This window comes from Hemitrygon akajei, chromosome 3 (genome assembly GCF_048418815.1).
Source record: "Hemitrygon akajei chromosome 3, sHemAka1.3, whole genome shotgun sequence".
Classification (NCBI taxonomy): Eukaryota; Metazoa; Chordata; class Chondrichthyes; order Myliobatiformes; family Dasyatidae; genus Hemitrygon; species Hemitrygon akajei.
In genome coordinates this window covers 4,868,256-4,889,243 of record NC_133126.1, presented here as the reverse complement: position 1 = coordinate 4,889,243, position 20,988 = coordinate 4,868,256, and the positions used below count along the sequence as shown (strand labels likewise).

The 20,988-nt window shown below is 41.7% G+C and overlaps 1 protein-coding gene across 4 annotated transcripts in view; it reads left to right on the top strand.

Moving 5' to 3' along the window:
• The window catches only part of galcb (galactosylceramidase b), a 68,788-nt gene extending 48,235 nt beyond the window's left edge, over positions 1-20,553 (top strand). For all 4 annotated transcript variants that reach the window (XM_073039187.1, XM_073039190.1, XM_073039189.1 and 1 more), the window contains 5 exons: positions 3,332-3,476; positions 7,723-7,903; positions 10,153-10,316; positions 15,492-15,568; positions 17,950-20,553. In XM_073039187.1, coding sequence (XP_072895288.1) covers positions 3,332-3,476; positions 7,723-7,903; positions 10,153-10,316; positions 15,492-15,568; positions 17,950-18,093 — 711 coding nt within the window. In that variant the 3' untranslated portion in view covers positions 18,094-20,553. The remainder of the gene's footprint in view (positions 1-3,331; positions 3,477-7,722; positions 7,904-10,152; positions 10,317-15,491; positions 15,569-17,949) is intronic.
• The last annotated feature ends 435 nt before the right edge of the window (positions 20,554-20,988 follow it).

Here is a 20,988-nt window from a genome sequence, read left to right as displayed (position 1 = left end):
CAGTTACAATATTGCACCATCAATCCATGAGTTAAAATTGCTCCATAGCACCTAGTCGAATGAAAGGTAGTAAACTATGATACTTTTATGTGCTGACACCAAAATAAATGGATGGAGGTTGTGATTTTAGATCAACATGCTACAGAAAGGTCCCAATACCCTCACAAAAACCAAAGATGTGCAATAAATTGTAAACACAAGAGATACTGCAGCTGCTGGAAATCCAGAGCAACGCACTCAAGATGCTGGAGAAACTCAGCAGACCAGGCAGCATCTATGGAAATGAGTAAACAGCCAACATTTCAGGCGAGGCCCTTCATCAGGACTGGAAAGGAGGGGGAAGACGGCAGAATAAGAAGGTGGTAAGAGGAGAATGAGGACATGTTACAAAGTGATAGGTGAAGCCAGGTGGATTGGGGGAGGGGGGGATGAAGTGAGAAGCTTTGAGGTGAAATGTGGAAAAGGTAAAGGGCTGGAGAAGAAGAAATCAATAAGTGTGTTATTAATGTTGCCCACACATCAAGAAAAAATATAGAAGAATAATTATACACTCCTGTAGAAACTTGCAGCAAATTTTGTTTCAAAGATGGACCATCCAGTTGGGCCCAGTCATGGTCTCATGATTGGTCTCAGTCTTTCTTTCTCAATCTTCCTTCCTGATTTTTTTTTCTTTATTTCCAGTCAGAATCTGCACATTAGTGTTGAATCTTCCTCCACTACAGCCGTTTATTTAGAACAACTCTTAAAGAAGAAAAACAAATCAAGAAAATAACCAGGATTCCCTTCATTTATTTGGGACATTTGACCAAAATGTACAGGTGGCAAGAAGCTGTTCCTAACACATTGAGTGTGTGCCTTCAGGCTCCTGTACTTACTGCTTGATGGTAGTAATGAGAAGAGGGCAGGTCCTGAGTGATGGGTCCCTGTGCTTTTGCTAATTATGATAAATCTGTGTTCTTTGACTCACCCATCAATGAAGATCAGTTTGTCTTATTTACTTTATCGAAGCTCTTAAGAATATTGCAAACCCCTATTTCAGCTAACGCAATATGCAGATTGTGGAAATGTCAGTCATAGCATTGAGGTTCTGCCACAATGACACCACTCTCAGACTGGATGAGAAACACCTTGTATTCTATCTGGGAACCCTCCAACCTGATGGCATGAAAATCAATTTCTCCAATTTACTGTAATTTTTCCCATCCCCGTTTGCTCTTCTTCTATTTCTCCCTCTGGCCCCCTCTAACCTCCTCTCACCGGCCTATCACCTCCCCTTGGTGCCTCTTCTCCTTCCCTTTCTCCCATGGTCCACTCTCCTCTCCTATCAGATTCCTCCTTCTTCAGCCATTTGCCTTTTCCACCTATAACCTTGTGCTAAACTACATATACCTGTCTGGACACGCCCCCTGCTGACTGCTCCTGTGGCCCCTCCCACTGACTGTGGCTCCTCCCACAGACCCCGATATAAAGGCGATTGAGGCCTGAGCCTGGCCCTCAGTCTCCAGGATGTAGTGTGGTGGTCAACTACTGCTTGTTCTTTCTTCTAGTCAATAAAAGCCGATATCTCGCCTTCACGTCTCAGAGAGAGATATCGATGGTGCATCAAACCTCCCTAGTTTTTTACCTCATCCCCCTCCCCCACCCACCTGGCTTCACCTATCACCTTCCAGTTTGTCCTCCTTCCCCTCCCCCACCTTTTATTCTGGCACCTTCCCCCTTCCTTTCCAGTTCTGAAGAAGGGTCTCAGCCCGAAAACATTGACTTTTTATTCATTTCCGCCGATGGAGTGTGGCCCACTGAGTTCCTCCAGCCTTTTGGCGTATTGCTCCAGATTCCCAGCATCTGCAGAATCTCTTGTGTGTCTCACAGATGATTGTTTTTAACCAATGAAGAGTCAATATTTTGGTCATGGCATTCCAATACATATTTACAATGATGTGGTTAACTGGATCAATAAATTTGGGATGAAGCCAAGATTTGGGTAGTGAACAGTGAGGAAGGCTATCATGGCTTACAGAGGGACCTGCATCAGCTGGAAAATGGCAGATGGAATGTAATGCAGACAAGTGCAAGGTTTTGCACTTCAGTTGGACCTACATAGGTAGGTCTTACACAGTGAACGGTAGAGCATTGAGGCGTGTGATAGAACAAAGGGATCTGTGAATACGGGTCCATCATTCATTAAAAATGATCTCGCAGGTAGGTAGGGTCATAAAGAAAGCTTTTGGCACATTGGCCTTTTGTAGATCAATGTATTGTACAGAAGATGGAATGTTATGTTGAAGTTGTATAAGATGTTGGTGAGGCCTAATTTGGAGATTGTGTGCAGATTTGTCACCTACCTACAGGAAAAATGTAAACAAGGTTGAAAGAGCACAGAGAAAATTTACAAGAATGTTGCTGGTTCAGGAGGACCTGAGTTATGAGGAATGATTAAATAGGTTAGGATTTTATTCCTCAGAACATCGAAGATTGAGTGGAGATTTGATAGAAGTATACAAAATTACGAGGGGTATGGATAGGTATAAACAAGGAGGCTTTTTCCACTGAGGTTGGTTGAGAATTCAACTGGAGTTCATAGGTTAAGGGTGAAAGGTGAAATGTTTAAGGAGAACATGAGGGGAAACATCTTCACTCAGAGGGTGGTGAAAGTGTGGAACCAGCTGCCAGTGCAAGTGATGCATGGGAACCTGATTTCAATATTTAAAGAAGTTTGGATAGGTACATGAATGGTAGGGGTAGGGAGGGCTATGGTCCTCCTGGTGCAGGTCGATGGGAGTAGGCAGTTTAAATGGTTAGATCGACTAGATGGGATGAAGGGCTTGTTCCTGTGCTTGTAGTTTCCTGTGGCTCTGACTCTACATAGTTTCTCATATTTGCAATAACCGGCAATTACTGGTAACAGAAGTATGAAATGTGGAAGTGATAAGCAACGGTTTGACTTGCCAGCGTGCAATCCAAACAATTGTACATAATTAGTCATAATGTGACTTGCTTCTAGTCAAGGTGCATGGCAGAAATGCGATAGTCCTTAAGATTACCTTTATGTAAACGGCAGAGATATCGTAGTCTGTGCTAAAAGCAATCTGGCGGGCATGGGATTCTGATACAACAAATGTATTGGATTAGATCAAACGTCTTTAGAAATATTGCGTATCCATGTATTTAAAAGAAAGCTGCAGTTTTCACTAGTTTTCATTTTATTAGAAAGTTTTATAGTTGGCTGATGGAAGTTGGGACAGGAAACGGTGTGACATACTGAGATAGGCTTTCTCATCCTGCCTTGTAAATTGAAAACAAATTGAAGATGTATTTGATTTCACTTGTACAGCTCGTGAATGGATCATTCTCCATGCCCTTGGAGGTGGATGAAATATGGACCATGACCACCATTAGCACAGGGAAACATGGCAGTTTTGCTGAGCCACCTCCCTCTAGCTCATTTCCGAAGGACTACGCGGATGATTTCAATATTAGTAAGTAACTCATTAAAAATAACTTAGGCCACTGCATTCATCACGCCCAAGAAGATGTACCAAGATGCACTCAGTGACCAGTTACAAACAGGGGTGGAACACAGTGTAGTCTCTGATGTTGTAGCCCGTCCACTTCAAGGTTCAACGTTTTGGTGTTTCTCAGCCCCCCCCCAATGGTTATTGTAGTTACTGTCATCTTCCTGTCAGCTTGACTGTGTTTGGCCATTCTCTGAGTTCTCTCATTAACAAGGCATTTTTGCTCACAGAACTGCCACTCACTGGATGTTGTTCTCTGTAAACTCTAGAAACTTTGTGGTGAAAATTCCAGAAGATCGGCAGTTTTGGGGATACTCCAATTACCCAGTAGGGCACAACAATCATTCCACAGTCAAAGTCACTTAAATCACGTTTCTTCCCTATTCTGATATTCGGTCTGAACAACAACTGAACCTCAAACGTGTATGCATGCTCTTGTCTGCCACCTGATTGGTTGATTAAATATTTGCGTTAACGCAGCGTACATGTGTACCTAATAAAGTGGCTTCAAAAGTGGCTTTTCGAGGATGTAACCAGGAAGTTAGACAAAGGAGATCCAGTGGATGTAGTGTACCTCAATTTTCAGAAGGCATTTGATAAGGTCCCACATAGGAGATTGGTGGGTAAAATCAAAGCTCATGGCATCGGGGGGAAGACATTGACATGGATAGAAAACTGGTTGGCAGATAGAAAGCAAAGGGTAGCGGTGAATGGGTGTTCTCAGAATGGCAGGTGGTGACTAGTGGGGTGCCACAGGGCTCGGTATTGGGACCACAGCTGTTTACGATTTACGTCAACGATTTAGATGAAGGCATTGAGAATAACATCAGCAAGTTTGCTGATGATACTAAGCTGGGTGGCAGTGTGACGTGATGAGGATGTTAGGAGAATTCAGGGTGACTTGGATAGGCTGGATGAGTGGACAGATACTTGGCAGATGACGTTTAATGTGAATAAGTGTGAGGTTATCCACTTTGGGAGTAAGAACAGGAAGGCAGATTATTATCTGAACGGGGGAAAGTTAGGTAAGGGAGAAATACAAAGAGATCTAGGAGTCCTTGTTCATCAGTCACTGAAGGTGAATGAGCAAGTGCAGCAGGCAGTGAAGAAGGCTAATGGAATGTTGGCCTTTATTACAAAGGGAATTGAGTACAAGAGCAAGGAAATCCTTTTGCATTTGTACAGGGCCCTGGTGAGACTACACCTGGAGTATTGTGTACAGTTTTGGTCTCCAGGGTTAAGGAAGGACATCTTGGCTGTAGAGGAAGTGCAGCGTAGATTCACAAGGTTAATTCCTGGGATGTCAGGACTGTCTTGCGCAGAGAGGTTAGAGAGGCTGGGCTTGTACATGCTGGAATTAAGGAGATTGAGAGGGGATCTGATTGAATCATATAAGATTATTAAGGGATTGGACAAGATAGAGGCAGGAAATATGTTCCAGATGCTGGGAGAGTCCAGTACCAGAGAGCATGGTTTGAGAATAAGGGGTAGGTCATTTAGGACAGAGTTAAGGAAAAACTTCTTCTCCCAGAGAGTTGTGGGGGTCTGGAATGCACTGCCTCGGAAGGCAGTGGAGGCCAATTCTCTGGATACTTTCAAGAAGGAGCTAGACAGGTATCTTATGGATAGGGGAATCAAGGGATATGGGGACAAGGCAGGAACCGGGTATTGATAGTAGATGATCAGCCATGATCTCAAAATGGCAGTGCAGGCTCGAAGGGCTGAATGGTCTACTTCTGCACCTATTGTCTATTGTCAATCAGAACCAGGTTCAATCTCACTGGCGTATGTCGTGAAACATGTTGTTTTGTGGCAGCAGTACGGTGCAATGCTAATAAATTACAATAAGAAACATATTTTAAAATTTAAATAAGCAGTGCACAAAGAAAACAAAAATGCATCACATGGACAGGTGTATCTAATAAAGGGACTACTGACTGTAAATATAGGTGGCCGAATTTTATATTTTGTATTCTGAATACTTTTGAATGAAGGATAATCTAGCTGATACAAAGGAAGCAGAAATTATAAAGGAATATGTTTATCCATGCACTTTCCATGAAACTGTGAAACTTTCACAACTGACAATACTTTCCCCAACAAGTTAGGATATTGAAATTTTCATTGCCAAAATTTACAGCAGCGTCTCCAGTGACAGGGATTTATGTACACAGTAATGTACACTTTTAATACTTCAACAGTAAATAGCAGTGGTCTGAAACACTTATGAAGAAGCAGTGTGTGATTAATTGACACATTTTTTTATTTGCCAACAACTCCTACAGATTCAGTACTCAAACATATAATGGAGTTAAATATTCAGATTTTATATATACAATTCAATATTGAAGTTTGAGAAGTTAGCTTTAGATCTGAATTGTAATAATAGATTTGCATAGAATATAATTGAGTTACAATTCTGAAGCACGAGTTCTTAACTCATTTTTCATTTGCAATATTTTACACCATACATCATAGGAGCAGAATCAGGTCTGCTCTGCCATTCCATCGTGGCTGATTTTATTATCGCTCTCAACCCCATTCCTGCCTTCTCCCCATAACCTTAGATGCCCTGACTAATCAAGAACCCATCAACCTCTGCTTTAAATATACCCAATGATTTGGTCTCTACTGTTACCCATGGCAGTGAATTCCACAGATTCACCATCCTCTGGCTAAAGAAATTCTATCTCATCTCTGTTCCACATGCACATCCCTCTGGTCTGAGGCTATACCCTCTAGTCTCAGACTCCCTCACTATAGGAAACATCCTGTCCATAACTGCATAATCTGGGCCTTTAGTTTCAGTCAGGTACCTCCTCATTCTTCTAAACTCCAGTGAGTACAGCGTTAGAGCTATCAAACACTACTCATACGTTATCCCTTTCATTCCTGGGATCATCCTCTGGACGCTTTCCAGTGCCAGTTTTGTGTTTTCTTAGATAAAACTAAAACTGCTCACAATACTCCAAGTGTGGGCTGACCAATGCCTTATAAAGCTTCAGCATTGCATTTGCCTTCCTCACCAATTCAAATCCAATATTGGTTTTTCATGTGTAACTAGGTTAAGAGAGCTTAATTAACTATTGCAAGTAGAAACTCTAGGTTCCACATAAGCTTATCAATGTATGTGTGTGTGTATGTGTGTGTGTATATATATATATATATATGTAGTATAATATACTACAGTGAGATTTGTTTTCTTGTGGGCATTCACAGAAGATAACGAATAAACACAATAGAATCGAACTGCAGACAAAGATGAACTAACAACCAATTGTACCTATTTGTATTTAAGCATCTTCATATTTCAAGGAAATTTATTTTAGAAGCACATACATGTCACCATATACAACCCTGAGATTCATTTTCTTGGGACATACTCAATAACTGCAAGAAACAGAATAGAATCTTTGAAAGACCAGACCCAACAGGATTGACAACAGCCAGTGTGCAGAAAAAACTGTTCAAATACAAAAAGGAAAAAAAGAAATAATAAATAAATAGGCAATAAATATTGAGAACATGAGATGAAGACTCCTTGAAAATGAGTCCAGTACAGTGGGAGCATTTCAGTGATGGGGAGAGTGAAGTTTAGTTCAAGAGTCTGCTGGTTGAGGGGTAATGACTGTTCCTGCACCTGGTGGTGTGGGTCCTGAGCCTCCAGTACCACCTGCCTGATGACAGCAGGAATATTTAATCAGTAAGCTCATCGATTTAGATTCTGCAGACTTGGAACCTAACACTAAATTTTACCACTGTAGATGTTTCTCATCCAAACCGCTCCATCAAGAGTGAAAATATGGTATTCTGGTTTGAATTAGGAAGATTACTATTTAAAAAAGCGTGGTTTTTTAAAAAAAGATGAGTTTTTTACTTTAGGTTGTAACAACAAATTTTCCAATTACCAGGTGCAAGTTCTGAATTTCCAAAACCAAACAAGATGGATGTTGAGTTCCTCATTGAAATAGGTGTTGACGTATTGATAGTCGGGGAAAATATTCAGAAGTATTTGATTACTGAAAAAGTTAAAATCTGGAGTTTATGCTCAGTAATGAATACGGAAAAATGTCATTCCATTTTTTTCTCATCTTGAAACATCTGGAATATTCTTTTAAGACCAGTGCTTGTTAATGGGATTTTGGATTGATAGGTGTTAATGTGGTTGGCATTTCATAAACTAATTCAATCTGTTTTTTCTGTGATTTAGAGACTTCACCTTTCAGTGAGGCACCTAATTTTGCCGACCAGACTGGAGTGTTTGAATATTTTATAAACTACTATGACCCTGGTGAACATATGCAGACTCTGCGACAGGTGGTAACACAGCGACCTGTAACCTGGGCAAGTGATGCTGACCAAACAATTAGTGTTATTGGTGATTACATGTGGTAAGTATCTGGTTTATTAATTTTTAAAAAAATAGAAACTCAACCTGCTTTGGATGCACGATCTTTTGATTTGTGAATTCACTGGATGATGTTGCCTCTTGATCTTTTCATTGCATTTAGAACACAGACAGTACGGCACAGGAAAAGGCCACTCAGCCCACAATGATGTGCTGAGCCAATTATATTAGTAATCAATAACCAACTAAACTAATCTCCTCTGCCTACACAATGTCCATATCCTTGCATTTTCCTCACATTCATCGTCCTCTCTAAACAGCTCTTAAAGTCCCTAATGTCTCTGCCTCTAGCACCACCCCAGGCAGTCCATTCCAGGCACCCACCCCTCTATGGAAAAAAACTTGCCCCTCGCATTGCCTTTGAAATTACCCCCTCTCAAATGCATGTCCTCTGATATTAAACATTTCAACCCTGGGGAAAAAGATGCTGTCTGTCTACTCTGTCTGTGCCTCATAATCTTATAAACCTCTATCAGATCTCCCCTCAGCCTCCCCCGTTCCAGAGAAAACAACCCAAGTTTGTCCAACTTCTCGTCACAGCACTGCATTCTAATCCAGGCAACATCCTGATAAACCTCTCTTGTTCTCTCTCCAAAGCCTAAACATCATTCCTATAGTGGGGGTGACAGATTGAATGCGAAACTCCAGAAGTGGCCTAACTAAGAGTTTTATAAAACTACAACATGAGTTCCTTTCTCATGAACTCAACGCCTGGACTTTAATTTTGTGAAGTGAATTTCTATCACTTTACAAAATGCCTCAGCTGACTTATCCCAGTCAGTAAAACCTCAGACATTTTATCATTTTATGATCTGCCATTATGTTAGTTTGTTCATTATGTGCCATGCCATATGACGTGGACGATTATGATCTTTCCATAACCATGATTGTTCTTGGAAAATTTTTCTGAAGAAGTAGTTTGTCATTGCCTTCTTCTAGGCAGTGTCTTTATGAGACAGGTGACCCTAGTCATTATCAGTACTCTTCAGAGATTGTCTGCCTGGAGACAGTGGTCGCATGACTTGTGATATGCACCAGCTGCTCCAGTGACCATCCACCACCTGCTCCCATGGCTTCACACGTCACTGGCACCAGCCTACCCACCATCAAGGACATATATACAGAAAGGTGCTGGAACAGGGCCAGTAACATCATGAAGGATCCCACCCCCCTGGCTCAGAGACTGTTTGTCCCTCTCCCATTGGAGGGGGGGGCGGTAGGCTACAAAACATAAGGATCTGAAGTAATAATTACTTAGTTCCCCTTTACACTCTTGTATTGGAAATTACATTAAACTACCATTTATTTTAGAGATACACCGTGTAACAGGTCATTCCAGCCCAACGAGTCACAGCACCCCAGCAACCCACCGATTGAACAATGACCAATTAACCTACTAATCAGTATGTCTTTGCACTGTGGGAGGAAACCGGACTATCTGGAGGAAGCCCACTCACTCACAAGGAGATGTACAAACTCCTTACAGACAGCGTTGAAATTGAACTCTGAAGTCCGAAGCCCCAGGCTGTAATAGCACTCTACTAACTGCGGTGCTACTGTGACACCCCGTGGTTATGGATTTAGAAAAATAGATTCGAAGATATGCTCAAATATTCTCTTGAAAGAATGCAACATCCCAAATGTCTCTTGGAACTCGTGGCTCATAAGGTAGATGAACAAGCATTCAGGATGGTATGAATGGATGTCGCCAGGACGTGAGGATCTGAGTTATTGAGGAAGATACAGTAGTTTAGGACTTTATTCCCTAGAGCATAGGAAATAAGGGGAGATTTGATAGAAGTATACAAAATAATGAGGGGTATAGATTGGGTAAATGTAAGTAGGCTTTTTCTACTGAGGTTGGGTGGGACTACAGCTGGAGGTCATGTGTTAAGTTTGAAAGGTGAAAAGTTTAAAGGGAACATGAAGGAACTTCTTTACTCAGGGTGGTGAGAGTGTGGAATGAGCTGCTAGGGGAAGTGGTGGATGCAGGGTCGATTTCAACATTTAAAAGAAATTTAAATAGATACCTGGATGGGAAGGGTATGGAGGGCTATGGTCCATGTGCAGTTAGATAGGACTTGGCAGATTAATAGTTCAGCACAAATGAGATGGGCTGAAGGGCCTGTTTCTGTGCTGTAGTGTTGTACGACTCTAAAGAACCCAATGAGACAACACATTTTGAGGTGATCTCTGCTTATTGTCGGACTTTGAGACTTTTTTTTTCCTCAGGCAACATCTCAATATAACTTGCGATGTACTCATTGAGACGGCCAATACTGGAGGTGTATTCATTGCTGGAAGGGTGAATAAAGGAGGGGAACTTATTCGACATGCAGAAGGATTATACTACTGGATCTTTGCAGATGGGACGTACAAAGTTACTAATGACTTGCGTAAGTGTTAGTTATTACAACTTCATTGCCTGTTTTGAAGAGAATAAAGTCGGCCCTCCTTATCCGCGGGTTCCACATGTGCGAATTCAACCAACTGTGGATCGGGGAACTCGGAAGTTCTCTCTCCAGCACTCGTTGTTTGAGCATGTACAGACTTTCTTGTTATTATTCCCTAAACAATACAGTATAACAACTATTTACATAGCATTTACATTGTATTAGGTATTATAAGTAATCTAGAGATGATTTAAAATACAGGCAGTCTTTAAGTGGGATTTGTAAAAAGTCGGAACAGGTACATCCGATATTATTTAGCGTCAGTTAGTCAAACGTTTGTCTTAGTATATAGGATATATTTTACCTTTCTATGCATATAAAACACTTAAAAACATATGTATTTCCATAGTTAAACCACTGCGTTGCTTAGTAATAATTGTAGCTTTCATTGGGGCAGGGCCTTTCACATGCTCCATTATTCTCACTTTATCCTTTAAAATTGTTCCGATCGTTGACTGACTGTAACCTAACGCTGTTCCAATGAGCAATGGTGTTTCACCTCTTTCCGATCGCTTTATTATTTCCACTTTATTTTCTATCGTGATCGTTTTCCGGAACAGAAACACTGCGGATTCAGCAGCAGCCGCAGGCGGCGGTTCTGAGCTCCCCCGGGTCCTAAAGTCCACCCGCACTGAGACAGGTTAAATAAGGTTCGGAGCTCCCCTGGGTCCTAAAGTCCACCTGCACTGAGACAGGTTAAATAAAGTTTGGAGCTCTTTCGGGTCCTAAAGTCCACCTGCACTGAGACAGGTTAAATAATATTCGGAACTCCCCTGGGTCCTAAAGTCCACTTGCACTGAGACAGGTTAAATAAAGTTTGGAGCTCTTTCGGGTCCTAAAGTCCACCCGCACTGAGACAGGTTAAATAAGGTTCGGAACTCCTCTGGGTCCTAAAGTCCACCCACGCTGAGACAGGTTAAATAAGGTTCGGAGCTCCCCGGGTCCTAAAGTCCACCTGCACTGAGACAGGTTAAATAAGGGACTTGAGCATCTGCATTTTTTGGTATCCGTGGGGGGTCCCGGAACCAATCCCCCACAGATAAGGGCCGACTGTAGTCATTTTAGTGGTTATGTAAGTTAATTGCTGCTTCTAAATCTAGGCCCCTTGCAATTAGCAAATGCTGTTTTTGTTTTACCAATCTTGGTACCTTTCAGTTGTCATGTATAATCTTCACTCAGGTTGGAGTTAGTATGTCACCCTCTCTGTCTGGCTAGTCAACCAGATGTTTAAGGAAAAAATACTCTCAAGGTGTTTGCGAAATGCCTTAAAGTTTTAAGGCGGATTGTTTTCTGAAATGGAAAATTTCTTGTGATTTCCAAGATGTAGTTTTTCAGAAGTCAGACAGGATACTCTCAATGGTGCTCCTGTAGAAAGTTGTTAAAATTGGGCCAGGAGTGCCTTCTTGACTAATGAGGTGTTGTGGGACAAGATTATGTTTGAAGCACTAAAGTTATACCAAAAATAAATCTCAACGAAAGATGGAGAAGTTTACTTTTGGTCGCTATCTCTGAGCAGAAAATGATTTTGACTCAGTTGTTGTCAGCTCTAAGTATTCAGTCAGTATGGAGGCTGATGCTTCTAGTACAGACTTCCTGCCCTATCAAGCAAGTGATTTAAAATAAGGTGTAGGACAATACTGTGCCATACAGGCCATTCAGTCCATAATGTTGTGCCAGCACCTTAACCTCCTCTAAGTTCATTCTAACCCTTTCCGCCCACATAGGCCTCCATTTTGTTTTCATTGCTCTGTCAATCTAAACATCTCTGAAATATTCCTAATGTATCTTCCTCCACCACTCGTTAGACTTGGAGAGAGTAAAAGCTGGCTTTCATGTACTTAAAGGAACACTTTCCAATTATATTAATGACCAATTCCATTTGCTGGCCTAATATTTTGGTTATTCAAGGACTTAAACTTTTCTATTCAAACAGTTAACCTGCATAATTATTTTAAAATTAATGCAACTTGATCCCGGAGGAAAAAGCATGTTTCTAAATCTGTAACTTTGTCCTACTGGTTAATTTTAATGACAATAAAGATCAAAAATGCTAGAAATATTCAACACATCAGGCTGTATCTGTGGGAAGAGAAACAGTCAGAGAGTCATTGAAAACTACAGCACAAAAACAGGCCTTCAGTCCATCCTGTCTGTGCCAAACCATTTAATCCACCCAGTCCCATCGACCTGCACCTGAATCACAACCCTCCGTACTTCTTCACTTCAAAGACTGTTGGTGAAGTTTTCATTTTGGCCAATACAGAGGGATGATAGAAACATAGAACTTAGAAAACCTACAGCACAATACAGGCCCTTCGGCCCACAAAGCTATGCCGATCATGTCCTTACCTTAGAAATTACCTAGGGCTACCCATAGCCCTCTATGTTTCTGAGCTCCATGTACCTGTCCAGGAGTCTCTTAAAAGACCCTATCGTATCCGCCTCCACCATCAACACCAGCAGCCCATTCTATGCACTCACCACTCTGCGTAAAAAAATAAATAAATAAATAAATAAATAAATAAATAAAAACTTACCCCTGATATCTCCTCTGTACCCACTTCCAAGCACCTTAAAATTGTTCGTGCTAGTCATTTTAGCCCTGTGAAAAAGCCTCTGACTATCCACATGATCAATGCCTCTCATCATCTCTCACTCTCCGTCGCTCCAAGGAGAAAAGGCCGAATTCACTCAACCTATTCTCATAAGGCATGCTCCCCAATCCAGACAACATCCTTGTAAATCTCCTCTGCACCCTTTCTGTGGTTTCCACATCCTTCCTGTAGTGAGGTGACCAGAATTGAGCACAGTACTCCAAGTGGGGTCTGACCAGGGTCCCATATAGCTGCAACATTACCTCTCGGCTCCTAAATTCAATTCCACGATTGATGAAGGCCAATACACCATACGCCTTCCTAACCACAGAGTCAACCTGCATAGCAGCTATGAGTGTCCTATGGACTCAGACCCCAAGATCCCTCTGATTCTCCACGCTGCCAAGAGTCTGACCATTAATACTATATTCTGCCGTCATATTTGACCTACCAAAATGAACCACCTCACACTTAAACAACACATACAAAATGCTAGTGGAACACAGCAGGCCAAGCAGCATCCATAAGGAGAAGCACTGTCGACGTTTCGGCCCAAAACGTTGACAGTGCTTCTCCCTATAGATGCTGCCTGGCCTGCTGTGTTCCACCAGCATTTTGTGTGTGTTGTTTGAATTTCCAGCATCTGCAGATTTCCTCGTGTTTGCACCTCACACTTATCTGGGTTGAACTCCCATCTGCCACTTCTCAGCCTATCAATGTCCTGCTGTAACCTCTGACAGCCCTCCAACCTTTGTGTCATCAGCAAATTTGCTAACCCATCCCTCATCCAGGTCATTTATAAAAATCACAAAGAGGTTCCAGAACAGATCCCTGAGGCACACCACTGGTCGCCGACCTCCATGCAGAATATGACACGTCTACAACCATGGCCTTCTGTGGGCAAGCCATTTCTGGATCCACAAAGCAATGTCCCCTTGGATCCCACGCCTCCTTACTTTCTCAATAAGCCTTGCATGGGGTACCTTACCAAATGCCTTGCTGAAATCCATATACACTACATCTACTGCTCTACCTTCATCAATGTGTTTAGTCACATCCTCAAAAAATTCAATCAGGCTCGTAAGGCATGACCTGCCTTTGACAAAGCCATGCTGACTATTCCTAATCATATTATGCCTCACCAAATGTTCATAAATCCTGCCTCTCAGGATCTTCTCCATCAACGTACCAACCACTGAAGTAACACTCACTGCTCTATAATTTCCTGGGCTATCTCTACTCCCTTTCTTGAATAAGGGAACAACATCTGTAACCTTCCAATCCTCCGGAACCTCTCCCGTCCCCATTGATGATGCAAAGATCATCACCAGAGGCTCAGCAATCTCGTCTCCTCCTGGGGTACATCTCGTCTGGTCCCAGTGACTTATCCAACTTGATGCTTTCCAAAAGCTCCTGCACATCCTCTTTCTTAATATCTACATGCTCAAGTCTTCCCTACAATCGCCAAGATCCTTTTCCGTAGTGAATACTGAAGCAGCCATTCTCTTACGTCTTATGCTCTTGCTCTTCACATACTTGTAGAATGCCTTGGGGTTTTCCTTAATCCTGTCCGCCAAGGCCTTCTCATGGCCCCTTCTGGCTCTCCTAATTTCATTCTTAAGCTCCTTCCTGTTAGCCTTATAATCTTCTAGTTCTCTATCATTACCTAGTTTTTTGAACCTTTCATAAGCTTTTCTTCTTGACTAGATTTACAACAGCCTTTGTACACCACAGTTCCTGTACCCTAGCATCCTTTCCCTGTCTCATTGGAACGTACCTATGCAGAACTCCACGCAAATATCCCCTAAACATTTACCACATTTCTTCCATACATTTCTCGGAGAACATCTGTTCCCAATTTATGCTTCCAAGTTCCTGCCTGATAGCCTCATATTTCCCCTTACTCCAATGAATGGCAATAAAATATTGAATTACAAATTATTACATAAAAAAGTGATTATTGCATAATCATTAATAATTCATTAACAAACTCATGGCATTAAAATCACTTTAAAATGTGTCATGAATACTATAAGACCATAAAATATAAGAACAGAAGTAGGCCATTTGGCCCATCAAGTCTGGACTGCTATTAATTATGGGGTTGAGAGGGATAATAAATCAACCATTCTCCTGCCTTTCCCCGTAACCTTTGACAGCCTGTCAAATCAGGAAACTACCAACTGCTTTAAGTATACTCAGTGACATGGCCTTCACAGCCATCTAAGGTGATGAATTCCACAGATTTACCATTCTCTGGCTAAAAAAGTTCCTCCTCATCTCTGTTCTAAATGGACTTCCTTGTATTCTGAGTCTGTGCCCTCTGGACTTGGATTCTCTCACTATAGGAAGCATCTTCTCCACAGCCATTCTCTCTCAGCATTTCAATAGTCGATAGGCGGTACAGAAGTCTAGAAGGAAAATGGCACTCCATTTTGAACATCATCCCCTTTCTCAGAAGAGCACAGCAATAGATATGGTGCTGATAATTGCTGGACGTGAATTAATTATTTTCTCCTTGCAGCCGGGAACATTGTGTTGGCTTCAGGCAAATCCGGAACACGGGCAGGAAAATGGCACACTCTCACTCTCAGGATTCAGGTACGCGTCCCGTCCTTGATGTTCAAGTGGTTTGCCCTTTCTATTGTTTTATGTCAGTTACATAATTCTAAATTTTAATTATTTTCAAGCTAAACGGGAATCCAGGACAATACTCAGAGTCTAGTCTCGCTGGTATTTTGATTACTTACAAAATTCTTTTAACTGCTAGTGAAGATACCATGGTAGTGTAGCAGTTAACGCAGCACTATTACAGCTCAGGGCTTCCGAGTTCTGTTCCAGCATCTTCTGTGACAAAGCTGGTACATCCTTCCCGTGAGTGTATGGGTTTCCTCAGGTGCTCTGGTTCTCTCCCCCCGTCCAAAGCCATACCAGTCAGTAAGTTAACTGGTCGTTGTAAACTGTCCAGTGATTAGGGTAGGGTTAAAAAGGTGGGCGGTGGGATTCATTGGGCTGGAAGGGCCTGTTCCACACTACATCTCTAAACAGAATAAAATAAGTAATGAATGGAAAAATGCCCTGTAATATCTACAGAATCTGACCTTCAGTAACCTGATGGCAATGTGCTTGGGATTCTGATCTTGGAGGAGGAGATAGAAACTGGCATTCTAGGCTCAATCAATAGATATGATAAGCTCTAATAATTACTTCTCTACTTATTAACTAAGATAGTATGATCTGATACCACAAGACCGTAAGACATGGCAGCAGAATTTAGCCATCGTCCATTGAATCTGCTCCTGATATGGGTGTGAGGAAGATGGAGGGATGTGGACACAGTGTGGGTAGGAGGGTTAGTGTTTGGGTGATTTTGATTTTCTTTTCAGCTGGTTCAGCACAATTGGGCTGAATGGCCTGTGCTGTACTGTTCTATGTTCTAAATGTACCCAATGATTGTACCGGGTTATAGTTGCAAATAATACATCAAGTCCTTAACATTGTAATCACTTTTCAGAACTGTGCATCAGTGGCAAGGCCAGCTCTCTTTGTCTTGTAGAGGCGGGGCCGCCTACAGCTGAGCTCTTCTCTAGGGTCACTTTAGAGATAATTCACCTGTAAGGCTGATAAATTTCCACCGTCAGGGACATTATTACTAATGAACTGAGTGTGTAGAGTCACCTGTAAGGCTGATAAATTTCCACCGTCAGGGACATTATTACTAATGAACTGAGTGTGTAGAGTCACCTGTAAGGCTGATAAATTTCCACCGTCAGGGACATTATAAGGAATGTTGCACAGGGCCAAATTAACTTACAGTGGCTTGTCCAACTTACTAATCTTCATCAGCCTATGATTGTGCATGTTTTCCATAATTCCTATCACGTGTTTCATTTCTGGCTTGTTGAATTCTGCAGCACTTTCATCGTCTGATTCCCTATTTGCAGAAAGTAAAAGAGAGAGTGTTAAATAAATTAATCTTACTTTATTTGTGATATAATTTCCTTTAATAAAGTACATCTAAAATCTTTATTTGGGTTTGTTGGTGGAAATGAGTGTTTGCTGCTGCCTTTCCCTTGTTATTCTCTTCAGATCACAGATGTTGTTCATCTTCCAAGAATTTGTTTTTAACTCTGGCTCTGAAAAGAACAGGGTTTCCCTTCCTCTACCATTGCTGCTGCCCTCACCCACACCTCCTCCATTTCCCAGACATCTGTATTCACTCCACCTTCCCTCTGCCTTAATAGTGATAGAGTTCCTCCTGTCCTTGCCTACCACCCCTGAGACTCGGTATCCAAATCATTATTCTGCGCAACTTCCTCCATCTTCCAGGTGAGGCAACACTTCACCAAATCTGTTGGATCAAATGCTCCCGATGCATATTGATACTTGGGGGGCAACTTCATTGAACACCTCCTTTCTACTACCCAAAGCAGAACTTCCCCTTGGCCAACCAGTTTAATTCCGATTCCCATTCCTGTTCTGACATGTCAATCCACAGCCTTCTCTTGTGCCACGATGAGGCCACCTTCAGTTTATAGGAGCAACACCTCATATTCCGTCTGGGTAGCATGAACATGGATTTCTCCTTCTGGTAATCTTCTTCCCTCCATCTTCACTCTTCTTCCACTCCCCACTCTGACCTCTTACCTCTTCTCCTCTCCTATCAGACTCCTTCTTCTACAGCCCATTACCTTTTCCACCTATCACCTCCTAGCTTCTTACTTCACCTCCCACCCACCTGGCTTCATCTATCACCTTCTAGTTTGTCCTCTTTCCCCTCCCCCTGCCTTTATCTGGCGTTTTCCCCCTTCTGGATTAGACAAAAATAAATACTTGAGGCATTTTGTTCTGGTTATAAATTTGCTATATGTATTGATTTTAATACGCTTTATGAAGAGTCAAAATATTATTGATAGTTAATTGTGTTGCTGAGAACTACTTTAAAGCAGCAATCTATTCATTTTAATTTCATTCCCACTTAGGATGACTTCGCATATGGATTCCTGAATGGCTACCCACTGTGGAAGGATGTCCTTGTAGTTCAACCTCGCAACGGCTGGGCTGCTATTGGAACATGGAGCTTCGAATTGGCTCAGTTTGATAATTTTCACGTACAAGCTGGTTAATCCCAAGTGGATCCATTCCTGTGTAACTCAAGCACAGTGCCGCATTTCTATGTTTGCAGTCCTGAAGTGCCTCAGAAAGAATGAGTATATCTTCCCACTTTGTGCATTCAGACACTGCTGGCAGCATCTTCCCCACCCTCTGATTTCTTTCCAAGTGCCAATGCTGTGGTAATAGCACAAGACTTGCTGCTTCAGTCTAATCGAAAACATCTTATGGCATTGCATTTCAAGCAAATGTTTTAATTTCAGTATACAACACACACATCTGTTCCCCCGTGTACCCGGAATGAAATACAACAAGGTGAAAGGTATTGTGTGAGTGTGGGTAAGGTAAACCACCTGCCTCCTTAACTACAATAGCCAGGCTGTTTACCAATCTCCACTGAAATTTCCTTAGGAAAAGTATGTACCAGAAGGGCCAAAGCATTCTGACTACTAATCCTTTTTTTTTTTGAACAAGAAAACGTAAAGTTCAAAGTGAATTTATTACCAAAGTACGTACAGTACAAGTGTGTGTCTATAAAACCATGAGATTCAGTTTACTGTGGGCACTCTCAATAAATCCAGTAACCATAATGGGAAGCTTGCACCGACAGGCAAACAACGAGTGCGTAAAAGACAACCAATTGTGCAAATGCAAAAAGAATGAAAATAAATGAAATAATAATAAATATTAAATATGAAGAGTCCTTGAAAGTGAGTCCGTAGGTTCTGGGAACAGTTCCAGTGATCAGCTCTTTGGACTCACTGAGTAAGAGGTTAGTGCCATGGCACCACTTGGCCAGATTTTCATTCTCTGTCCTACATTCATCTGATATCGGTCTCATAAAACTCATCTGCTTCCATGACAACTGACCAAGGCTAAACCTGACTGTTTGAAACCTTACAATGAAATTTGAACCTCTGATAAACATTGCACTGGATATTGACGTCATTCCTAAGGTTCTTTTTCTACCCTTTGTAATGTTGCATAATTGCAGTCCTGCCCTGTGCATATACTCACTAACCATCCATAGATTACTACACTCCATCTTGCCCTAGCTGCCTTACATGTTCTACCTTCTTTAAACATCGGGGGGGGGGGGGGGCATGGTAATGTAGCAGTTAGCGTGACGCTGTTACACCTCGGAACATTGGATTTCAGAGTTTAATGCTGATGCTGTCTGTGAGGAGTTTGTACACCCTCCCTGTGAATGAGTGGGTTTGCTCCAAGTGCTCTGGTTTCCACTCACTGTCTTGTAGGATATCCCATGATTAGGCTAGGGTTAAATAGGTGTCTTGCAGGGTGGAACAGCCTATTAGGCTGGAAGGGCCTGTTCCATGCTGTGTCTCTAAATAAATAAAACATAAAAATAAATAAATTCTACTACAGACGTCTTAGTTCACTTATCTTTAGAGATCAGTCCTACAACAGCTGACCTCATTCCTTCCCTTCTCTGTAATCTTACTCAGCCTTGTAATCCTGCAAGTTTAGGCCATAAAACCGCAAGACACAGGAGCAGGATTAGACCATTTGGGCCATTGAGGTTTCTCTGCAATTCCATCAACCTCACTCTGCTGCCTTCTTCCCATGACCTCTGACACCCTGACTAATCAAGAGCCTATCAATCATCGCTTTAAGTATACTCAGTGACTTGGCCTCGATAGCCTCTGTGTCTGTGAATTCCACAGATAAGAATTCCCTCTTCATCTCTGTTCTAAATGGATGTCTCTCTATTCTGTGGCTCTGTCTTCTGGGCCTAGACAGGCCCACTATAGAAAGCATCCGCTCTATCAAGGCCTTTCCATATTCGATAGGTTTCAATGAGATGCCCCCTCATTCTTATAAACTCCAGTGAGTACAGACCCAAAACCATCAAACGCTCCTCATACATTAACCCTTGCATTCCTGTGAACCTCCTTTGAACCCTCTCCAATGCCAACATGTCTTAGATAAGGGGCCCAAATCCGTTCTCAATACTCCAAATGCGGTCTGACCAATGCCTTATAAAGCTTCAGCCTCACATCCTTGCTTGTTTATTATTACTTCATTGGCAGATGTACCTTCCTGCCAAATCCCAGAGCTCTGGAACTTCTTCTCTAAGTATCTGCTCTGCTGATTTTTATCCTTTTTCAGAAGCTTCCTAAGTGCTGCCTCTCACCCAGATTTCAGTCACATCTTTTGTGTCTCTTATGGAATTATTTGATGAAGCACTGACGATTGTTTTTGTATTTTAACTAATTGTTTAATTTGTGTAAATTGCAATGAAGCAATTCTACTGAATTGTTACAGGAAACCAGTCAGGAATATTTAGTTGACTTGTTCATGTTACAGAATAACCTTTGGGTTTCTTTTTAATCTGAGTCGTTCTCTAAATCTGATTCATTGTTTTTCTAATGCAATTCTCCAAATAAATAAAATCTTCCTAACATTTTCTTTAAATATTTAATTTTTGAGTCAATAAAAATGATTTTATCCAACTCCTGTGAAAAAAGTTGCAAGTATGGTGGTTATCTGATTATATATTTTATCCTTGGTTGTGATGTTAAGATTTGACTTTCTGCTGACTGGACAGAAGGGAAGGGTAGGATTGTCAACAATTCAGTCTGAGATCAAGATTCAAGATGGTTTTAGGTCATTTCCAATGCATGAGTGTAAAGGAGAATGAAGTAATTGTTACTCTGGATCCACACAAAAAATACACACTAAGATGAAGAACAGAATAATAATAAAAAACAATAAATATAAATACATAAGACAGCTTATATCCATAGATTGATGTTATGTCCATAAAGTGACACTAGGCACAGGAGTGTCTGTACATAAAGTGTCTGACAGGAAATGATAAAGTAGTGGTGGTTGGGGGTGTGGAGGGTGGGTTAGTGGGTGGAGGTGTTGATCAGCCTCACTGCTTG